Raw genomic sequence first — 19437 nt, forward strand, 5'->3', positions numbered from 1 at the left:
TTCATCAGTTATGTTTAAATAAACAAAAGCATAATATCTTTATCTATTTCAGGAATCTTTGTAATTAATCTTCTTATATATTGATCTCCTTTAAATAATCTTAGTTGCAGGATGAATTTTGCAGAAAGTTTTTTTTTTTTTTTTGAAATCAAGCCATGGTAGATGTCTAATGATTTTTTTCCATTTTTAAATGGCTTGTTTACTTTTGAAACTTTTATAACTCAGTCTTTAATATCTCTTAATTATGTTTAATGCTTTTTAATGATATTTTAAGATCCAAGATGAAGAGCTGCCTAACTACTCACCATTTTTTAACTTAATTGTTAATGTCTTAGCAGCATCACAAGTATATATGAGAAAACAAAAGGTGAGTCTCTTTAGCTTAAGAAGAACTTGTATGGTAGCTAAATATAAATATATGAACTTTTTTTAATCTATACAAATAATTATAACTATTTTGTACAATAATTTCAAATAAACTTTTATAAATTAAATGTGAACTATTAAAATGAATCGTCTAAGCCTCTGCAACTGATAATGCTCTTGGTGGTTTGATTTTAAAATTTTAAAATTTAGAATTTGCGTGTATAAACAGACAAAAAGTTGGGATTCATAATTGCTATAGATTTTTAAATAGTTTTTTTAAATTTTGGCTAAATTATTTTTCTATGTCATTTATGTTAAGTTCTTTGGTATTTCAAGGATGAATGTCATTTTGTGAGCCTCAGAGATGTGGAAAGGGTATTAATAGCAACTTCATGGTTTTACAAAAGAATAGAACTTTTGCTAAAAAATATGAATAATTCTTCTAATTTCAATATGGTAAATTTTTTTATTGGTTAGGTTTATTTCAGTCAAAGAAGAAATTATACTTTTTCCAGTTTTTCAATTAAAATTAATGTTATACCCATGTAAAGAATATTTCTTTAGTTATAGTGGCTTAAACTCCCTTTTAAAAAGACTTGCCTATAATTGAAATGCTTAAAATAATATTATAACTTTTTAGCTTGAAAGTGAAAAGATGCGTTTGTCATTTGTCTATGCATTAAGTATTTGCTACATTGCAAAGTTGGAAGATAGAGATTCATACAGAAAGTTTATACTTCCCTATTTTACACCACCATTTTTGTTAGATGATCCTAACCAAATTAAAGAAGAAGTGGATAGGCATGAGTTTTACATAGTTTTAACTTAATATTATATACAGTACTGTGAATAAGTTTTAGCCCACCATAAGTTTATCATTATTTTTTATTTTATCGTAAAAATGTAAAGGACTTATGAAGTAAAATAAAATCAGGTTTATAGACACATATTATAAACAAAAATATCTAGATAAAATTTCTTAAAATATGATACAAAAAGAAAGAACAATTAATACTTTGTATGTCCGCCTTTTGAGTAGATCACAGAAGCGAATCTCCTGGGAATTGTTTCATATAAATTTATAATGAAATTTTGTGGAATATTGTCCCAATCTCTTTTTAATGTTCGAAAACATTCTTCAACATTTTTGGGGTTATATTCAGCCTTTTTTTTATCCAAGTAATCCCAAACATGTTCAATAATGTTCAAATCTGGACTTTGAGGAGGCCAGTTCATTACTTCGAGAACTCCCTCCTCACACATGTCCTGTAAATATTTTTTGGCCACTCGGAAACAATGTTTGGGATCATTGTCTAGCTGTAGAATGAAATTATTACCAATTAGTCTCATTCCAGATGGTATTGCATGATGTCTTACAATTTGATTATACTGTTCTTCTGTCAGTTTGCCATCAATTCTGATTAAATCACCTACTCCAGATAATGAAATACAATCCCAAACTAAAATAGAACCTCCCCCATGCTTGATTGTTGGATGTAGACAATCAGGGCGATAAGCCTCTCCTACCCTTCTTCAAATTTTGATTCATCTGTGTATAATACATGGTTTAACATTCCTTGCGCCCAATTATTATGCTGTTTTGCATATTTAAGTATTTTTTCTTTATTGCCACGACGTAGTAAAGGCTTTCGAACTGCAACACACCATCTTAACCCAGCTTTTAGCAAATGTCGTCGAATGCAAGATGAGGAAATATTTGTCCCAGTCGCAGCCTGAATGTCTTGGGCTAGTTCACTGGAGGTTTTTTTCCGATTTCGCAGAGACACATTTTTAAAATACTTTATATCATGTTTTGTAAGCTTTGGAGGTCTTCCATTTTGAATTTTATCCTCAAGAGATCTCGTGTTCTTAAATTTTTTTATAATTTCTTTAATGGCTGTCCTTGAATATTTTGTTTTTTGGACAATTTGTCGTTGAGAATAACCTTCTTCATGAAGCACGATAATTTTTTTACGCTCCAGTAGTGGAATTTTACCCATTTTATTACTTAAATAACAATAAAAATAATAATACAAAAGAAAAAGAAAAAAAAAATGTAAATTAGAAGAAGTTTCGCTCTTAAAAAAACAAAAAATAATATTAAACACACAGTATCTATGAAATATCTTTGTAAACTGTACTATCATCTAATATGAAGCCTTCACAGCAATAAAGAAACAAAAATGCAAGAGCAAACTAAAAACAAACGAGCTGATATGAATTGAGTTTAGGTCAGCATACAATAAAAATCAATGCGTTAGATATCTAAATACAAAAATCTATGTAAAATTTTGATGAATATTGCTTTTGTTTGTTAAAATAGTGTTTAGTATTGTTTGAAGTTAGAGATTATTTTATACAAAAAAATAATCGGAAGCTATTATTCAAAATCTGTTAAACAAACACGAATTTTAATAGGTGGGCTAAAACTTATTCACAGTACTGTACATATTGATTGTCAAATAGTTGCTTAAAGACTTTTTAATCAATCAAGTTGCTTTTGGCTAGCACATGCTATAGCTCAACACATCTTACACCACCTACTGTTTTTATACTATTTACTTTTAGTCTCCAGAAGAGTTTTTTGAATGGTATAGAACTTGAAGGTAATATAGCACAAAATGAAGCTTTATGTGAAAATATTTTCATGATGGTAATTTGCATCGAGCTGCGCATCCCATTATTTGTCATTGGAAAACCTGGAAGCTCAAAATCTTTAGCTAAATCAATTGTGCAAGATTGCATGCAAGGAAATATGTCTAAATCTTTTCTTTTTAAGAACTTTAAACAGGTAACTTTTTTTTTTTTGCATCAATTTTATAGGAAAATTAAAATTTATGTAAAGATAGGTTAATTTTAGTTTAAATATAAAAGGGTTAAAAATTTAAAGTTATTTTTATTAGTAATATTAAAAAAGATTAATTAGACAGTTCATTTTTAGTAAAATCTTATCATTCCACTAGCTAAAAAGCCTAACCAAACGGAGACTTTCTTTGGGTAAATTGATTTTTCAATATTGTTGATTTTCTTCCACCAGAATTGGCAATTTTCTTTATTCACTAATACCCCAGTAAAAGCATAATGTAAATGTATCTTTAAGTATATCAGCTGCAGTTTTCAAAGTTTGTTTAAAGCTTATTGCTAATCATATTTTAATAAAATTTTTATTACAAATATTAAAAATTTTATGTGATCTTCATAAAAAAGATATTGCAATAATTTTGGAAATTTAAAGCAAAACATGACAAAAAATGCTAAGTTTTATATATCATAAAAGATAATTAAGTCAACTTAACATTATAATGAACTTTTACAGGAATTTTGGGTATACACTAAATTAGAGAACCTGTATAGTGTAATTGAGTTTACGTTACATAGAATCTTTTTAAGATAACTAGGTTCATGTTACATAATAGAATTTTTAAAATATAATTGAGTTTATTTAACATTATATAGAATTGAGAATGTAGCCAGTTACAAAATATTTTCAATTTTTTTTACTTTCAATTAAAAAAATTTAAAAATGCTTTGTAATTTTTTTTTTTTTTAGATTTTTATGCTGTCCTATCAATGTAGTCCTCTTTCAACAGCAGAAAAAATAATAAACACATTCAGACAGTGCAGTCGATTCCAAGAAGGGAAAGATTTGAACACTTTTACATCAGTTGTAGTTTTAGATGAGGTTGGTCTTGCAGAAGATTCTCCTCAGATGCCTTTGAAAGCACTTCATTCATTACTGGAAGATGGTACTGATGGCTCTGAAGATCTTACAGTTGATGGCTCTGTGCTCAAGAACAAAAGAGTAGCTTTTATTGGTATTTCTAATTGGTCTCTTGACCCCGCAAAAATGAATCGAGGTATTATGTTATTCAGAGGACAACCAGGTGTTGATGAGCTAGTTCGTACAGCTAGGTATAGATTTTAGGCCATTAACAGCAGAAATTTTTTATAAGAAAATTGAGTTCTTTCTGAAATTCATTTTTGATGTGCTATCTTATAAAGCAGTCTAATTAGAAATTATTTTTTAACCTGTATAAAGCAATTTTTTACTTGTATGTAGCATTTGCAAATTTGTGTTTTTATCACATAAAAAAGAAAAAACTATAAAATTTTTCAAAACAAAATAAGTATTGCTTTGAAGTTTTGAGATCGAAAACACTTATTTAGAAAAATAAGGTTTTTTCTTGTTTTGTTTATTTTTTAAAAAAAAACTTTGCCAAATTTAGCAATTGATTTGTGCTTTTTTTAGAGATATATGTTCTGGTGATAGTGTTGTATGTGGAAAAATTGCTATGCTATTTAAACCTTTGACTGAAGGATACCTTGCAGTTTATGAAGAACAAAAGAACTGCAATGTATTGAAAAATTGCAAAAAAGAAGAATTCTTTGGCCTCAGAGACTTTTACAGGTATTTACAGGTTTCATAAACTGTCTTATTTTTACTATTATTTAAAAGACTTATTAATTTATTTTAAATTATATGAATGAATCTGTTATATGCATATACATAAACATATTACATTACATACATGCATACTTACATATATATATATATATATATATATATATATATATATATATATATATATATATATATATATATATATATATATATATATATATATGTATGTATATATATATTTCTAGATGTAATGTCTGATGAAGATAGTGAAATTGGGATCACCTTCAAATTGCCCCAGACTTTTTATTTTGATTCCTTTTTTGTTTCAAGTTTTATTGTTTTTAAATTCAAACTAATTACAACTTTGAAAAAATCTGCATAATAAAAAACAATGAACTCCAAATATAAAAAATTATAAAGTTTACAGCTTTTTTAAATGTGAACAATTAAAAATCTTTGTTATCACAGCACAGAAAAGTAAATACTTTACATTATTTTGTTTTATTATCATATTTGGATCATAGAGGATCTTGGAGGCTGTGGATCTTAGAGGCTGAATAACCATTAAAAAAATGTTAACTTGAAAACTTGTTGTTATATCAGTTACTTTTTGCCATAAAAATATTTTTGGGCCAAAATGGACCAACTTAACCTTTTTCTCTCAAATACAGCAAAATTTTTGTTGATATTTGTTGATTGTTAGAGAGTGATAGAAAACCTGATTGTTTTACATGTTGATTGTTAGAGAGCAAATAGAAAATTTTTAAATTGTTGAAAAAAGTTGAGGAAATAAAGATGTTTTTTTTTGTATATATAAGCTAATAGAATGGTTAAAAACTCCAAAAGGTATGATAAAGAGTTTTTGCTAAAGCAAAATATTTATTGTTTTTGATATCAGCATAGGCTTTGAAGTACATAAGCATGCACATGATCATACTATATTGCCTACATTATCTAATAAGTAAATGAGTATTATGGATTTAAAAGAATGATAAGATTTAAAAAGAGTAATGACACTTTCAACATATATTTTAAGCTTATTTCTTTAATCAATAGAGTTTCTTTTCTCTTGTAAGATTATTTTTTATACAAGCACTAGGAAGTGCTGTTATAGCACAATCGGCAAATTATTACATATTAGTAATTTTTCTTTTATTCTAAACTAGTATTTTCTACTTTAAAAGCAAAATTTATTATTAACATGGATATTTTCTTCAAAATATTTTTTAACTTGTTTGTTTTAATGTCTTGGTTGTTAGGATTAGTAATGCTATCAACAAGTGCACACTCACATGCATTTATACACATTTGAACACACACACATATGTATACATATATATTATTTCATACAAATACATATAAATATATATATATATATATATATATATATATATTTATATTTAGTTTAATCAAGTTGGTTTTTTGTTATGCTCGCAAGTTTCAAGGTATTCCTTCTATAACAGATATTAAATATGCTGTTAAAAGAAACTTTAGTGGACTTCAGGAAATTGATACATGGAAAATTTTTAAGTCTTATTTGCTACATACCATATCTAAGGTATATTTCATAAAATTATTCATTTAAAAACTCTGTACACTGTTTCAAGTTTAAACCATTCTAAAATATAACTTACATAAACCTTTTATGTCAACTTATTTAACAGTGTTTAGAAATAAAAAAAAAAATTTTAAATGCTTTAAAAAAATCAGGGTTTCATTATTACTTCTAAAGAGTGCATGTATTAGAGTTTACTTATTGTTATTTTTAAAAAGTGTTTGTATTAGATTATTACTTCTAAAGAGTGCATGTATTAGAGTTTACTTATTGTTATTTTTAAAAAGTGTATGTATTAGATTATTACTTCTAAAGAGTGCATGTATTAGAGTTTACTTATTGTTATTTTTAAAAAGTGTATATATTAGATTATTACTTTATTATGATTTTAAAATTTTGTTATTTTGCTAGTATTAAATTAAACTGAGTTTACTCAATGCAGCTTTAAGCTTTATTAGTTTTTTGGCATTTGTAAAAATTATTAATATTTTAATCTACTGCTTAACTAAATTCCTAACTTGAGCATATTACAAAAGAAAAAGTTATAAAAATCAAGTTTACTATTACTTATTATGGTGAAGTTTTAGGTTAGTGCTCATATCCTACTTGAAGTCAACATCTAAATCAAAACAAAGCAACTGTTAAAAATGGAGCAATCATTTGATATAGATCCTTTGTTCCCTGCTCTCTGAAGATTTAATCTTAAATCATTAGATGACTTTTGCCATCCATCTTGCATAGTGATAAGCACACATTGATGAAATGTTGACATTTTGTTCATTATTTTCCTATGGCAAAACACCTTAATGAAACAAGGACATTTTTTGTTGCATTCATCTACTATATTCTATTTTTGCAATTATGTTGGGCTAAAGGCCCATTAGAATGCATTCTTTATTCCAAAAACTGATAAGCTTAGCTGTTGATTTATAGTTCATCTAATGATCATAGAAAACTTGCAATATTTTTACAGTATTTGGATTTAACAGCACATTTGTTCTTTACAAATAATAGTTGCATCAAAAAGATATTTAATTTCAGCCACATAAAATGCTAGTAGTAATAACTACACAATGGTTTGTTGTTCCAGTGCCCAAAGAGTAACTCTTAATAAAGAAAAGTTTTTCACAAGTGTCAACCATTTCTAAAATTTTATTTTGTACTACCTCATCCTAAAATTACCAAACATTTTGTATAAAAACTGTAATACAGTTTTTATTTTGTTTTTAAAGTGTTATTTTTATCTTCATAAGTATTTCAAGATTATCTGAAGATATCTTGATTCCTCACTCAACAGCATCATTGGTGACTGCTTTAACAAAAAATTTCATCTTCATATAGTTTCCATTTTCCTTTATTCTGAAGGATGAAGTTTGAATCAATTACCATAATATAAAATATTACCATAATATATAAAAATTACCATAATATATTTGAAAAAATTACCATAATATATAAAAGTATTCTTAGCTCACGCTAAGAATACTTTCATATATTTCTTTTTCACAGAGTTTCTTAGTTTTTCTCTCTGTTTTAGAGGTGTTATTCGTTTCATGTTTTTTTAACTTCAAATATAAAATGTATGATAAAGAGCAAACAAAATTGTTTCCCAACATAAAAGCTCTGAGTTATCATAAATGGATGGAAGAAGAAGTTTTTCCAAAATTGATAGAAAGTGGCTTTTCCATGCCATTCAACTTTAAGACAGTTTTAGTTTTTTCTTTTGTAAAAGTTTTTTAGAAAATAGACTGAAGACAGATACCTTCTCAGTTAGATACCAAGAATGTTGGTTTATAACTTCATGATAATTTACTCAACAAGCTTTCCGTATTTTAGGTTCTGATCCATCAAACAGTTAAAGTGCTAATTCTGTAGCTACTTTATGTGTTAAAGTTTTTTTAAATTTATATATAGATCAATTATAAATTTAAAACAAAAACTTAAAATATTGTATTCATCAATTAATTACTGTCTTACTATAAACTATGTTTGCAATAAAAAAAAGCATACTGCAATTACTTAATAAGTATTTAGCAGAATAATATTAAAATTAGCATGCTTTTTATGGAAATATTTTAAGCTTTGTTTTATGTTAAGTATAAAGAGAAAAGTTGGCTGCACTCCTAAGAAATTCAATAAAAATCTTTTATATGAAATAATTCTCCTAATAGTTAAGAGAGCTTTATTTATTACTGCCATCATCACAACATCATTTTTGAAATGTATTGTAAATTTTTTTTAGACTAAGAATGCTACTTTTGATATGTCTTTATTGAAAATGATTACAGACAGTATTGCAGATCATTGTCCCTGTTATAATAGAAGAGGAGAAGTTACAAAAAGTCACTGTCTGAGTTCACGCTATCTCCTTCTTATGACTGAGGATTTAGCTGCTTTGCCTATAATAGAACAGCTATACGAAAAAGAAAAATATAGAAGCTGTGTCATATTTGGGAGTAGTTTTCCCAAAGACCAGCAATTTACTCAGGTATTTTTTTTCCCTATTTCAACTTTTAGTTTAAAAATATTTAAAAGTTAAAAAAAGCAGCTTCTCCCTTTTATGTTTGTATGTGATAGATGTCCAGTTTTTAAAGTTGGACTGTGCTTGCATTGGAATTTTCTCATTAGTTTGATCTTTATTTTCACTGAACTTTAAAAACTTTCAAGGGTGACTGCTGTTTTATCCAATGCTCTTCAAATGTTATGAAACTAAATACTTGTTCAGTAAATCTTGTCAGGACTTGAAAATTTTCTGTGATTTCTACAGTAAGAGTATAAAGGAAAATAAATCAATACCACTTTTTTTTTTGAGGAGATCAAAGTTCCTTTTCTTTGCTTCCTGTAAAAAAATTGTGCAGATTTGATAAAATTTGTCAATGCTTTGATTTGAAACTATATAATTAAGTAAAATATTTACAATCAACTGTAATAATTTCTATTTTTAAAATTTTTTAGGTATTATTGTTTATACATTTTGTTTTTTCTTTTAAAGATTTGTCGTGATATAAACAGAATAAAGATATGCATGGAGACTGGTACAAGGGTTGTCTTGCTTAACATGGAGAATCTTTATGAGAGTCTTTATGATGCATTTAATCAAGTAAAACTATTAGTGTATATTTTATATTAATTTTATATAAATTACAAGTTTAAAAAATATTAAATTTAAATTCCAAATAAAGTAAACAGAAACTAATTTTATGTTAGAAGAATTTTTTTAACGATTTGTGATGAATTAAGTTTATCAACAATACTTTGTTTTTAAAAATATTTTGATAAAAAAAATATCTAGTTTAAGTATTGAATTAAAAAAATTTCTTACTCATTTAAAAACATTTCATTATGCTGAAAAAAAAAAATTATTAAAAATAGGGTTAAAAGTAGCTCCTTAAAATTATTTTAGTATTATGTATCTCTTGGAGGAAAGAACTACGTGGATTTAGGTATTGGAACTCATCAAGTTAAGTGCAGAGTGCATGAAAATTTTCGGTGAGATTATTTCACTTTTCCTGATGTATAAACAAACAAAAAAAAGTAGTGTGATAATTTTTAATTAACTTACAATAAATAATTTTTATAAATTTGTTAAAATAATTATTTATTGCAATAAATTGTAATTGAATTAAGTAGCTTTACATGAAATATGTATTAATATTTATCATTAATTTAAGTCCTTATCTTTATTTTATTGTAATAATTTTTTCAGGTTAATCGTGATGTCAGACAAAGCTAATGTGTACAATATCTTCCCAATACCACTTATAAATAGACTTGAGAAACATTTTTTAACACTATCTAATGGGATGGCACCAGCAAAAATAGAAATGGTAGAAAAGCTAAGAAAATGGGCAAATGATTTTTCTTGTTTAAAATCTGCAAAGTAAGTTAATTTTTAAATTTGTATTTGTTGTAAGTTGGTTGTTTTTTTTTTTAATGATGTTTTCAAAACAACATTATTGAATAATATTTAAAGGCAATAAATTTCCCTAAAATCTTTAACACGTTTTTAAATCTTAAAGACAATATTTTTTTATAATTACAGAATGTTTACTCAATTTTCTTGTAGAATTGTAAACATTTAGCAAAACATTTCATAAACTTTAAAGAATGTTAAGGAGCAATGTATGTTTTTGTAGATATGAGTTCAAACCTTCTGATTCATTTATTGGCTACACAGAAGATACCTGTGCATCAATCATTCTTAAACTTTCACAAATGTATAGTGATCCTGAAGAGGTTTGATTTCCCTTTATATTTGCAAAATATTTTTGTAAAATATTTTAAAGGATATTCTTGCTTTACATTTTTTTGTATGAATTTATTGAGTTCTTTATTTGGTTATTTTGTTTAAAAGTTTTTTTTGTTGTTTAAGCAGATTTTTGAAGAAGGTTGCAAGTTGTTATTGAAACTAGCTACTCCTGATTCTTTATCTCGTGTTAAAGCAACCCCTTTAAGAGACAAGTTCGATAACATTCACCATATATATTTTGAGCAGTTTCATCATTCACTAATCTCTTTTCTTCAATCTGAGCTTGGAGATGAAGATTGCAAGTTTATGCAGGTAAAATTGAAAAATTTCTTTTCATAAATACTTAAAATATCCAATTTTTATATAGGTGCTTATAAAGTTAATAAAGAAATAACCTCAACTTTAGCATAAATAACTTGTTTTCTTTTTGTTTTTTGATTTTAAATAAACTTATTTTTTGAATTTGCGTGTTATTTAGTATTCAATTCATCATTTGTCATTCAGTTGATAATTCATCACTTGTCTTTTAGTAGCTATATTATTACTTATCTTTTTGTAATTAATTCATTACAAATTTTTTAAAAAAGTAAAATTTATTTAGTTTTTGTGCATAAAAAGTAAATTATTTATACTTATTTAAAAATTTGATAATGAAATATTATCGGGATATATTTGCAATTCATGTAATTTTGTTTTTCAGGTAACTACATTTTCAAGACTCTTATCACCGTGTCATAAAGAAAGATTGACTTCTAATTTAGCTGATTTTAAAATTGAGATGGTTTCACTGATACAGTTTGAAACTGAGCAAGCTTTCAGGGAATTTCTCAGGTATAAAATTGACTAACTCAAAAAAGTATTGTTTGTAAGAAACCAAGGATTTAAATATCTTTTTAACTGTTGCTTAAATGGTGGTTTTTTGAGTAGTTTTTTGAAAGATTTTTGATTTTAAATTTTTTACTTTTTTTTCTGTTAGAGTTATAACTTTATTCATATTATACATTTTTAATTTTTATTATACATATTTTTTTTCCTTTAGAGTTTCATGCAACACTTCAAGCAGTAGTGAAAGAAACCTCATTATTATCCAAGCTAATAATGCGCAAGAAAAGAGCAAGTTAATTGCATGTGCGCAATATATTTGTAAAGAGGCAAGAGAACAGTTTAAAATAAAGAAGATATCAGTTCTATTTATCCTGCAGCTTAACTATCAAACTAAACACATAAACTTACTGAGTTCTTTATCTTTTTGGGAGTGTTCTCATCTTGACGAGTTATGTAGCTCAACTTTGCCATCTTTTATCGAATACACAGGTAAATCTTTGCATGAGATTTTTTGCTCTTCTAATGGTGATGCAAAATCAAAATTAATTGAGCTGATTGTTGGATCTATTCCAATTGTTATTGGACAGTTAAGTGAAAGAAAGAAGATGAGTGTTGATGAAGTCTCAGAAAGAATTGTTAAATTAACAGAACTTTTAAGATGTAGTCCTAAAGGTGATTTATCTTTTGCTTTTAATTTTTCTATAACTGCAGTGTTTTTTGCAAGGTTTATAGTTTTTAGACTCCTGGTGCTTTAAACTTGTCTTATAATGGCTATATTAATATTGCTACAGCTGGTTAAAACCATATATTTAGTTACTTGTTTATGATGCTTAATTTAACAAATTTGTTGTAGAATACTCAAAATTTGTTTCTAGAATTAGATTAAGTTTTTTACTTTAGAAGGATATTTGAAATGATTACATTAATATTAACTGTAAGCGTAAAATTAAATTGTTTTTTTTTTAAGGCCCTTAAGTGTAGAAATACAAAATGGCAAGGAAATAAAAAAGTACTTCTTTTGCATTCTGTAACATTGTTTATAAAACTTTAAGATTGTCCAAATAATTCCATACCCTTTTATGGAGAAAAATAACACCAGAGAATATGCATTTTATGCTGAGTTTACAGGATTTTAAAGAAGTTACTGATAAATTTTAAAAATTATTTTGGAAGTATATTTTCATTAGTTCTCCACCATGTTCTTAGGGTCATTTCAGTTTAGACTTTATAAGAGTAATTTCAAGTCTTAACTTTGTGCTTCAAATACAAAAAAGCAAAAATGAAGTTATTTTTATCTTCAGTTTGTATGAGCTATTTAACCTTCTCTTTTTCATCTGCATTTAATTAATTGCTTTGGAACTCTAAAAAAAATTAGTTTACCAAAGTAATTTTTTTCAATTAATACTTCATCCAGTCTATTAATCATATGCTTATATTCGACTAGAATAACATTACTGTAAAGACTGACACAATTTGCTTCAGTAACATTGCACCTAACTGCCTATCTAGATTATTTGCTAAAGATTCTGAACTCTTTTTTTCAGATTTAGTATAAAAATGTTTATTATGAATAAATTATTAAATCAATTTATCCTCTTTAATGGTATCATCTATTTTTTCTAAAACTTGTATTATTTCCTGTTACGACGTACCTTATTCAATGTGTTTTAACAAAATGTCTTTTCAATCACAAGTTTAATTCATAGTTTGCATAAGTAGTCTTTCTGCTTTTTAACAATTTTTTATATTATGCTTTAAATCTTACTTCATCACTTGTTTTTTTTTTTTGCTGTTCACTTCTTGTAATTTAAAAATTTAAGATTTTTCTAAGTTAAAGTAGTTTAAAGTATAATCATAGACCAAAATGTTATCATCTTTAAAATGTTTTTACTTTATTTTCATTGTTGCCTTTCACTGATAAAACTTTTCACAAAGCAGTTTTATTATTCTCCTACATCTTTTTAGATGTTTTAATTGAAATCAGTATTCTGCATCTTTTTTATTTTCTGTTGTATAACTTGGCTGTTTTGTTCATTACTATCTTCATCAGTCTCCATTTGCTTACAGACTCATCATCAACTCTCAGAGTCATCATCAAGTCTTCTTTTGTTAATAGACTTTTACTACTACACCTCCTCTTGACAGGAAAATGGTGGAATAGAATGAGTGTAAAACTTCAGCTGTTTCTTTTTTTACTGAGCTACATTTATTAGTTTGCATTGTCTAAAATGTGTTTTTGTTGAACTATTGCTCTGATTTCAAAATTGGATTGGAATTGATTTGTATTTTAAGTTACATTTCAATTTAAGGATGATAATTTAACTTCTAATACATGCAGCAGCCTCTCTTTGACAGACTCGTTACTCTAAATATGAAAAATGTAAATCAGAAAAGAACTGTTAAAACTTTATAAACAACAATCGCAATAACATTGTGAACAAAATTATTTATGATGGCGTTGATGTAAGTGCAACAAAACACTTTTCAACAACAACAATAATGAGGATGTATCTTTTTTTGTTTGTTAGTTTGCCTTTGATAGTCAAAATTGAGCAGTATAATCAATAAAAAGTTTGTCACTTTGATCTAATTTCTGGTGCAGATTTCAACAGTAGTTATCACAAACTTCTCTTTGAATCTTTTGATTGTTAAGATTTAAGTCTTTTTTCAAGTTGGAAGAGTTTATCACTTATTATTTCTTACAAAACTAAGAGTATTGTTGATTTAGTGTTACAAAACTTTTTTGTAAACATAAAAAAAAGTTTTGCAACACTAAAACAACAACATTCATGATTTTCAGTTTTATAGGCAGTTTTGAGTGTTTCTGGATAGGGTTCAGAAAGGTTAGTAGTTCAACAGATTTGTAAACAAATTTGCTCACAGGTGTGAAATATATTGGATAATCTTACTTCTTAAAAATTAGGAAATAATATAAGTGGGGAAGGTAAGGTCTAAATGTGTCTTAAGCTCTGAATGTTGTAAACGTTAAAAAACATATTTTTTCATATTGGAACCACTATAAAGGTTGTTAAAATTAATTCTAAATTTGAAATTAGATGCTGATTTTTAATCTAAAAATGTATTTTACTTTCCCAAAATATTTTGTTAAATAAACATATAACTAAGATAAAACTTGAAATTATGAGTGTTTTTCATCAAAATCTTCAAAATCAATTATCACATTTGGATGACTTTTAGTTTTTATACAGTTGTTCTACCGTATGTGTATCATTAATAACCCATACAAGAATTCTAATTTTTTATAGTAATATTTTTTTCATTTAAGTTTTAAGTTATTCTACATTAAAAACTGTAAAAATCTGTTCTGTTAAGTTGGTTTTTTCAAAATTAGAGATTTTGAGCACATACTTTTTAATATTTATCAACTATGATATTTTGGTTTTAGAAAACAAGTATTCATTTGTCACTACTATGATGCAGATGATTCAAATAAACTTAGAAAAAGATGAAAGGAAGATGTTACCTGACTATGTAAATAATTGGGTGCAGTATGTAGCTATTGAGCAAAAGTATCTTCAAGCATACGGAACTTTTAGACAGGCACTATGTTACTTTGTGGAAGACCGAATTGTGCCAATTCTTACTTCTATTATTTCTATTATTGATTGTTTCAACAATTTAACCATTCTTTGCCAGCAGCCAGATTACATAGATTTGTGGTTAAACTTATTTGCAAGAATGAATATTTCTAATCTTCCAACATACAATGACTTTGGTGAATCGTTTCAATGCAAGTTCCCATTTTCAAATAGGTTGTGCAAAGAAATTGAACTTGCAATCAAAAACCTTATTCACCCAGGTATTTTTTCAATGTTTGATTTAAAGTATTATTCTATTCTAAATCTTTCAGCATAAATTATGCAATCATTAAAAGTCTTTCACCTGTTTTTTAACTTAAATTTTATCTTATTTACATACTTATTCATAATATTTAAAGCTTTTTTTTTATTAAAATAATCTTATTTGTATTAATTTTATTTATATTAATCTTATTTGTAACAATCTTATTTAGCCGAAACTCTTGAAAAACATGACTACAAGTTAATTTATGATGCTTTATCAAGTTTGCCTATGACAAGCTTAGTACTAAAATTGTCTAAACTTCAAGTTGAGGATTACATCTATGATTTAGTTCGCCTACTGTTTCCTAATCAAATTGAAAGCTCTTACAAGGTGTATTCTCTGCTTTTATATTTATTGATGCATATAAAAAGGACTCTCTTTTTTTTAATAGTTTATTCCTGTTACACTTTAAAATACATATAGGGTAGCAATAAAATCACAATCATTTTAACAAACGTTTTTATTCAATTATCTTTTAGATATTAGTATATGGTTTAGCTTCTTTTGTGAGAAGTGTCACATCTGCTAGAAATAATTTTTTTAAGTCAATAAAAAGCACAACACTGGATGATCTAGATAAATATTATGATTGTGATATAGCTGCTATCCATATTGCTTTGAACACCAAAGTTACTCTTGAGAGAATGGAAACCATGGCTTTAATACTGAGAAGTTATCCAGAAATTAGTGACAAGATCTCTATAAAAGAGACTGCTCAAATTGTAGGGATTTTTCCATTATCCTTTATTTTACTTTAATGTGAATAGATAATTTTTCTCTTTTGTGTTTATTTATTGATCATAAGAGTGTTCTTACATATATTTATATGCATATTTTTCAATAGGATATAGATATTCTAGTTTTGGATAAGTTACTATCTATCATTACTTCCAATCGGTTGTGCCCTATTGGTATGGAGAAAATTAGAAACTTGAATGTTTTAATGCAACGAGTTTTTGATTCAACTCTGAATGATAGTAGTTTCTGTTCTCAAACAATCAGAAAGATAAATTACTTAAGGTGAGATTCATTTACGATTGTTTTTATTTGTTATATATTTTTAAAGACCTACATACAGTGCCGGTTTTAGCACTACCAGCGCCCTGAGCGAGATTTCTACGGCGCCCCTAGCTCAATTGAACCCCATACAAAAAAAGGCTAAATTTTGCCCCTTTATATTCGGCGCCCTGGGCCATCGCCCAACTAGGCCTTACCCTAACGCCGCCGCTGCCTACATACACTGTAAGGTTTTGTTTTTAAATCAAATTATTTTTTTATGATTTATGTTATTTCACCAAAAGTTAAGTAGTTTGATAAATATTTTTTTGTTGAGTTTTTATTTCAATCCACATTGTTATCAGGAATTTGATTAATTCATATTTCTATAATTTATGTTGTTGTAAATTACTTCATAAAAAAATAAAGAAAAGCTGCATGTTTAATGATGTAAATTCCTTCAAAAAAAAAGGTCCAAATGTTAAATATTCATAGAGATGTTCTTCATAAAGCAATATGGAGAGAATACTATTACTGAAGCTAAACATTAAAAAACATGAAGATAAATGTCTAATAAAACAATCAGAACAAAACTTTTAGTCAAATCACACAATTTTCAAATATTTTAAATGTTTACTTTACCATTAAAATATCTCACTCTCATAGTCTGTAGTAAATGATTTAAAAGACATTTGTTACAAATTAAAAGTGCTGTAAATAAAAATGGATGGAAAATATCATATATAGTCCTTACTTATTAAAGACTTTCTTTTTTTTTAGAATTCAATGGTGTAGGCTTCGAATTTTTGAAAGATTTGCTGACTTGGTTTTTTTTCCTTCAACATGCTTTTGTTTTCATCAAACAAAAATTCTTCAGATGCTATGGAAGGTAATAGTTAATAAAATTTCAGAGTTAAAATCAAGTAAATTTGCTTCAAAATGTTTTTTAAATATCGCTTTTGAATAATTTAATGCCCTTAATCTTTGGTAACATTTTCTTTGGTAACATTTTCTATTGTTTTTTCTATCCTCAGTTATATGAATCCTTACTGGTTGCATCACAGTGTGAAAAAAAAAAGGGATTAAGTGAACCGAATTGAGAGAGGACTAAATAAAGCAAATTAAAAGAATTCTAAAGAAACGAAGAAAAAAGGCTTTAAAAATTGCTTAAGTTCTTTATCAGCAATCAAAAGAATAAAAGAAGGACAGTCAAGTGTTGTGATAGTATAACAAAAAGTCAGAAAAGGAAAGACAAAACCAAAAAAATGAGTAGCGCTTATTCTTCTTCTAATTACAAATGCACTTGGTTGTTCAGTAAAGCTATTAAAATAAAAAAGTTTGTTCTCCCCCCCCCCCCCCCAACCTTTTCCTCCTCATAAAAGAGCACTTGCAGTTAAACAATTTGTGCTTCAGTCAATTTAGATTCATTAAATTCACTCCCAAATTAAGTAAAAGATGTAAAGTTCATTACTATTAAGCACAAAAATCTTCATTTATCTATTTATAAATAAATCTATCCATGCTAGTTTTTATTTTTTATCTAGAAATGATTGCTTATGTCAACAACATGAAAGTATTATTATGAAACCTTTTTCATGAAGAAACCAGGAATAGCTTTAGCAGAAATTTGAAAGATGAAAAAATTTATGCTTTTGGATACTTGATAGGCTTTAATAAGTTTATAATCCTTTAATACTGACCTTTTTATTTTTATTGAAGTGGGTATGACCAATACAAAGTTCTCAAATCATTAAACTTCTACAGTTGTCAATAGTCTGATTGAAACAAACCAAAAGAGGATGTTCTTGATTTGTTTAATCTTCTTTAAGTTTTTTTCAACTAGACTTTTTGAAAGCATTAGAAAATTAATGATTTGCTATACTATCTCAAAGCCAGAATGTCCTTGTTCTATTCTTTTGATTTCAGTTAAAGTATTCTATCCTAATTTTTTTTTTTTTTTCAAAATTTCTTTCTCTGGTGTTCACCATCAATCATAGGCATCTTTTCAAAGTTTTCCAAAAATAATGTTCTAGAAAGTATCTACTCACAATTATTCTAGCAAGGACAGAATGTTTCTTTTATTATTTGCATGATTGTTGTGAGAAGAATTCAAGGAATGTTAAAGGATAACCAACAGCCTTGAGATTAAAACTATCTGATATTTTTGTTATCCTAATAAACATTTCATTTATTTGCAATTGCTTATTCAATTTATAAGTTAATTTTTAAGGCTTGGGCCGCAGAGAAGGTCTGGTTGAAGAGTTGAAATCATTTGTTTAAGGAAAATTTCTTTTAAAAACGCTTTAAAAACTTTTTGTTTTAGTTATTCAGGTCAATCTAAATAAATAAATTAGTAAGTTTATAAAAAAAGTATCAGTCATTGTTCAACGTTATTAGTAACTACTCATCTTATATTTCATACATTTTTTAGAATTTAGAGTTGTTAGAAGATAGTATGCTAACAGAAGAATCATGGACTATTGTTGAAAACTTTTTAGCAGAAATCAAAACTGCTCAACTCTCTCTGTGAGTGTCAACTGTGTGACCTGTGTGCTCTTATGTTGAAGTTTGTTCTGTTTTTAAGTTTTTTAAGCTGTTCTGTTAATTTATGCTGTATTTTTGTTAACTACATGTTATATTGTCAAAGTTGTTTGGCTTCTTTGAAGAATTGAATGAAATCTTTATTTAGCGATTTTTCAGATGATTGCATGACTTGTATTTATGATGCCAAGGAGTTGTCTTTTCTCCTACCTTGTTGCAGAAGAAGTTTTAATGCTTGCATTCATACTATTCTTTTGGAAACTACTGAGTGTCCAAACTGTAAGATGGTTTTTGAAGATGAGTTCATATTTAGAGAAAGTTTACAAAAAAGGTTCGATTTAATTTTTTTATGCAAGAAAATTTAAATTTAAAAGCTTTACAAATTTGAATCTTAAATTTATAGTCAGGGTAAATGTAAGACTTTATCAAGAAATAGAAAATCTGAATGTTTTAATATCAGAAAAGTAAATTGGCGTGAAAAAAGATTTATAAAATAAAATGAGTCTATAATATATATATATATATATATATATATATATATATATATATATATATATATATATATATTATAGACTCATTTTAAAGTGTTATAAATGTTTTAAAAAATATAAACAGTTTTTAAAGTGTTATAAATGTTTT

General features: G+C 26.5%; 1 protein-coding gene across 1 annotated transcript in view; it reads left to right on the forward strand.

The window, feature by feature from the left end:
- Window positions 1-19437, forward strand: part of LOC149882727 (E3 ubiquitin-protein ligase rnf213-alpha-like) — a 72433-nt gene that overhangs the window by 48444 nt on the left and 4552 nt on the right. Inside the window, exons 42-63 of the mRNA XM_090065712.1 lie at window positions 275-367; window positions 703-822; window positions 1007-1167; window positions 2935-3157; window positions 3917-4278; window positions 4616-4774; window positions 6173-6326; window positions 8566-8811; window positions 9316-9423; window positions 9727-9812; window positions 10030-10203; window positions 10460-10559; window positions 10699-10884; window positions 11273-11403; window positions 11612-12069; window positions 14804-15217; window positions 15431-15591; window positions 15741-15983; window positions 16106-16281; window positions 17038-17146; window positions 18689-18783; window positions 18947-19129. Of these exons, the coding sequence (XP_089921838.1) occupies window positions 275-367; window positions 703-822; window positions 1007-1167; window positions 2935-3157; window positions 3917-4278; window positions 4616-4774; window positions 6173-6326; window positions 8566-8811; window positions 9316-9423; window positions 9727-9812; window positions 10030-10203; window positions 10460-10559; window positions 10699-10884; window positions 11273-11403; window positions 11612-12069; window positions 14804-15217; window positions 15431-15591; window positions 15741-15983; window positions 16106-16281; window positions 17038-17146; window positions 18689-18783; window positions 18947-19129 (4142 nt within the window). The remainder of the gene's footprint in view (window positions 1-274; window positions 368-702; window positions 823-1006; window positions 1168-2934; window positions 3158-3916; window positions 4279-4615; window positions 4775-6172; window positions 6327-8565; window positions 8812-9315; window positions 9424-9726; window positions 9813-10029; window positions 10204-10459; window positions 10560-10698; window positions 10885-11272; window positions 11404-11611; window positions 12070-14803; window positions 15218-15430; window positions 15592-15740; window positions 15984-16105; window positions 16282-17037; window positions 17147-18688; window positions 18784-18946; window positions 19130-19437) is intronic.

This window comes from Hydra viridissima, unplaced genomic scaffold (genome assembly GCF_058129835.1).
Source record: "Hydra viridissima isolate aposymbiotic clone 2 unplaced genomic scaffold, HvirCarnegie_v1 scaffold_10, whole genome shotgun sequence".
NCBI lineage: Eukaryota > Metazoa > Cnidaria > Hydrozoa > Anthoathecata > Hydridae > Hydra > Hydra viridissima.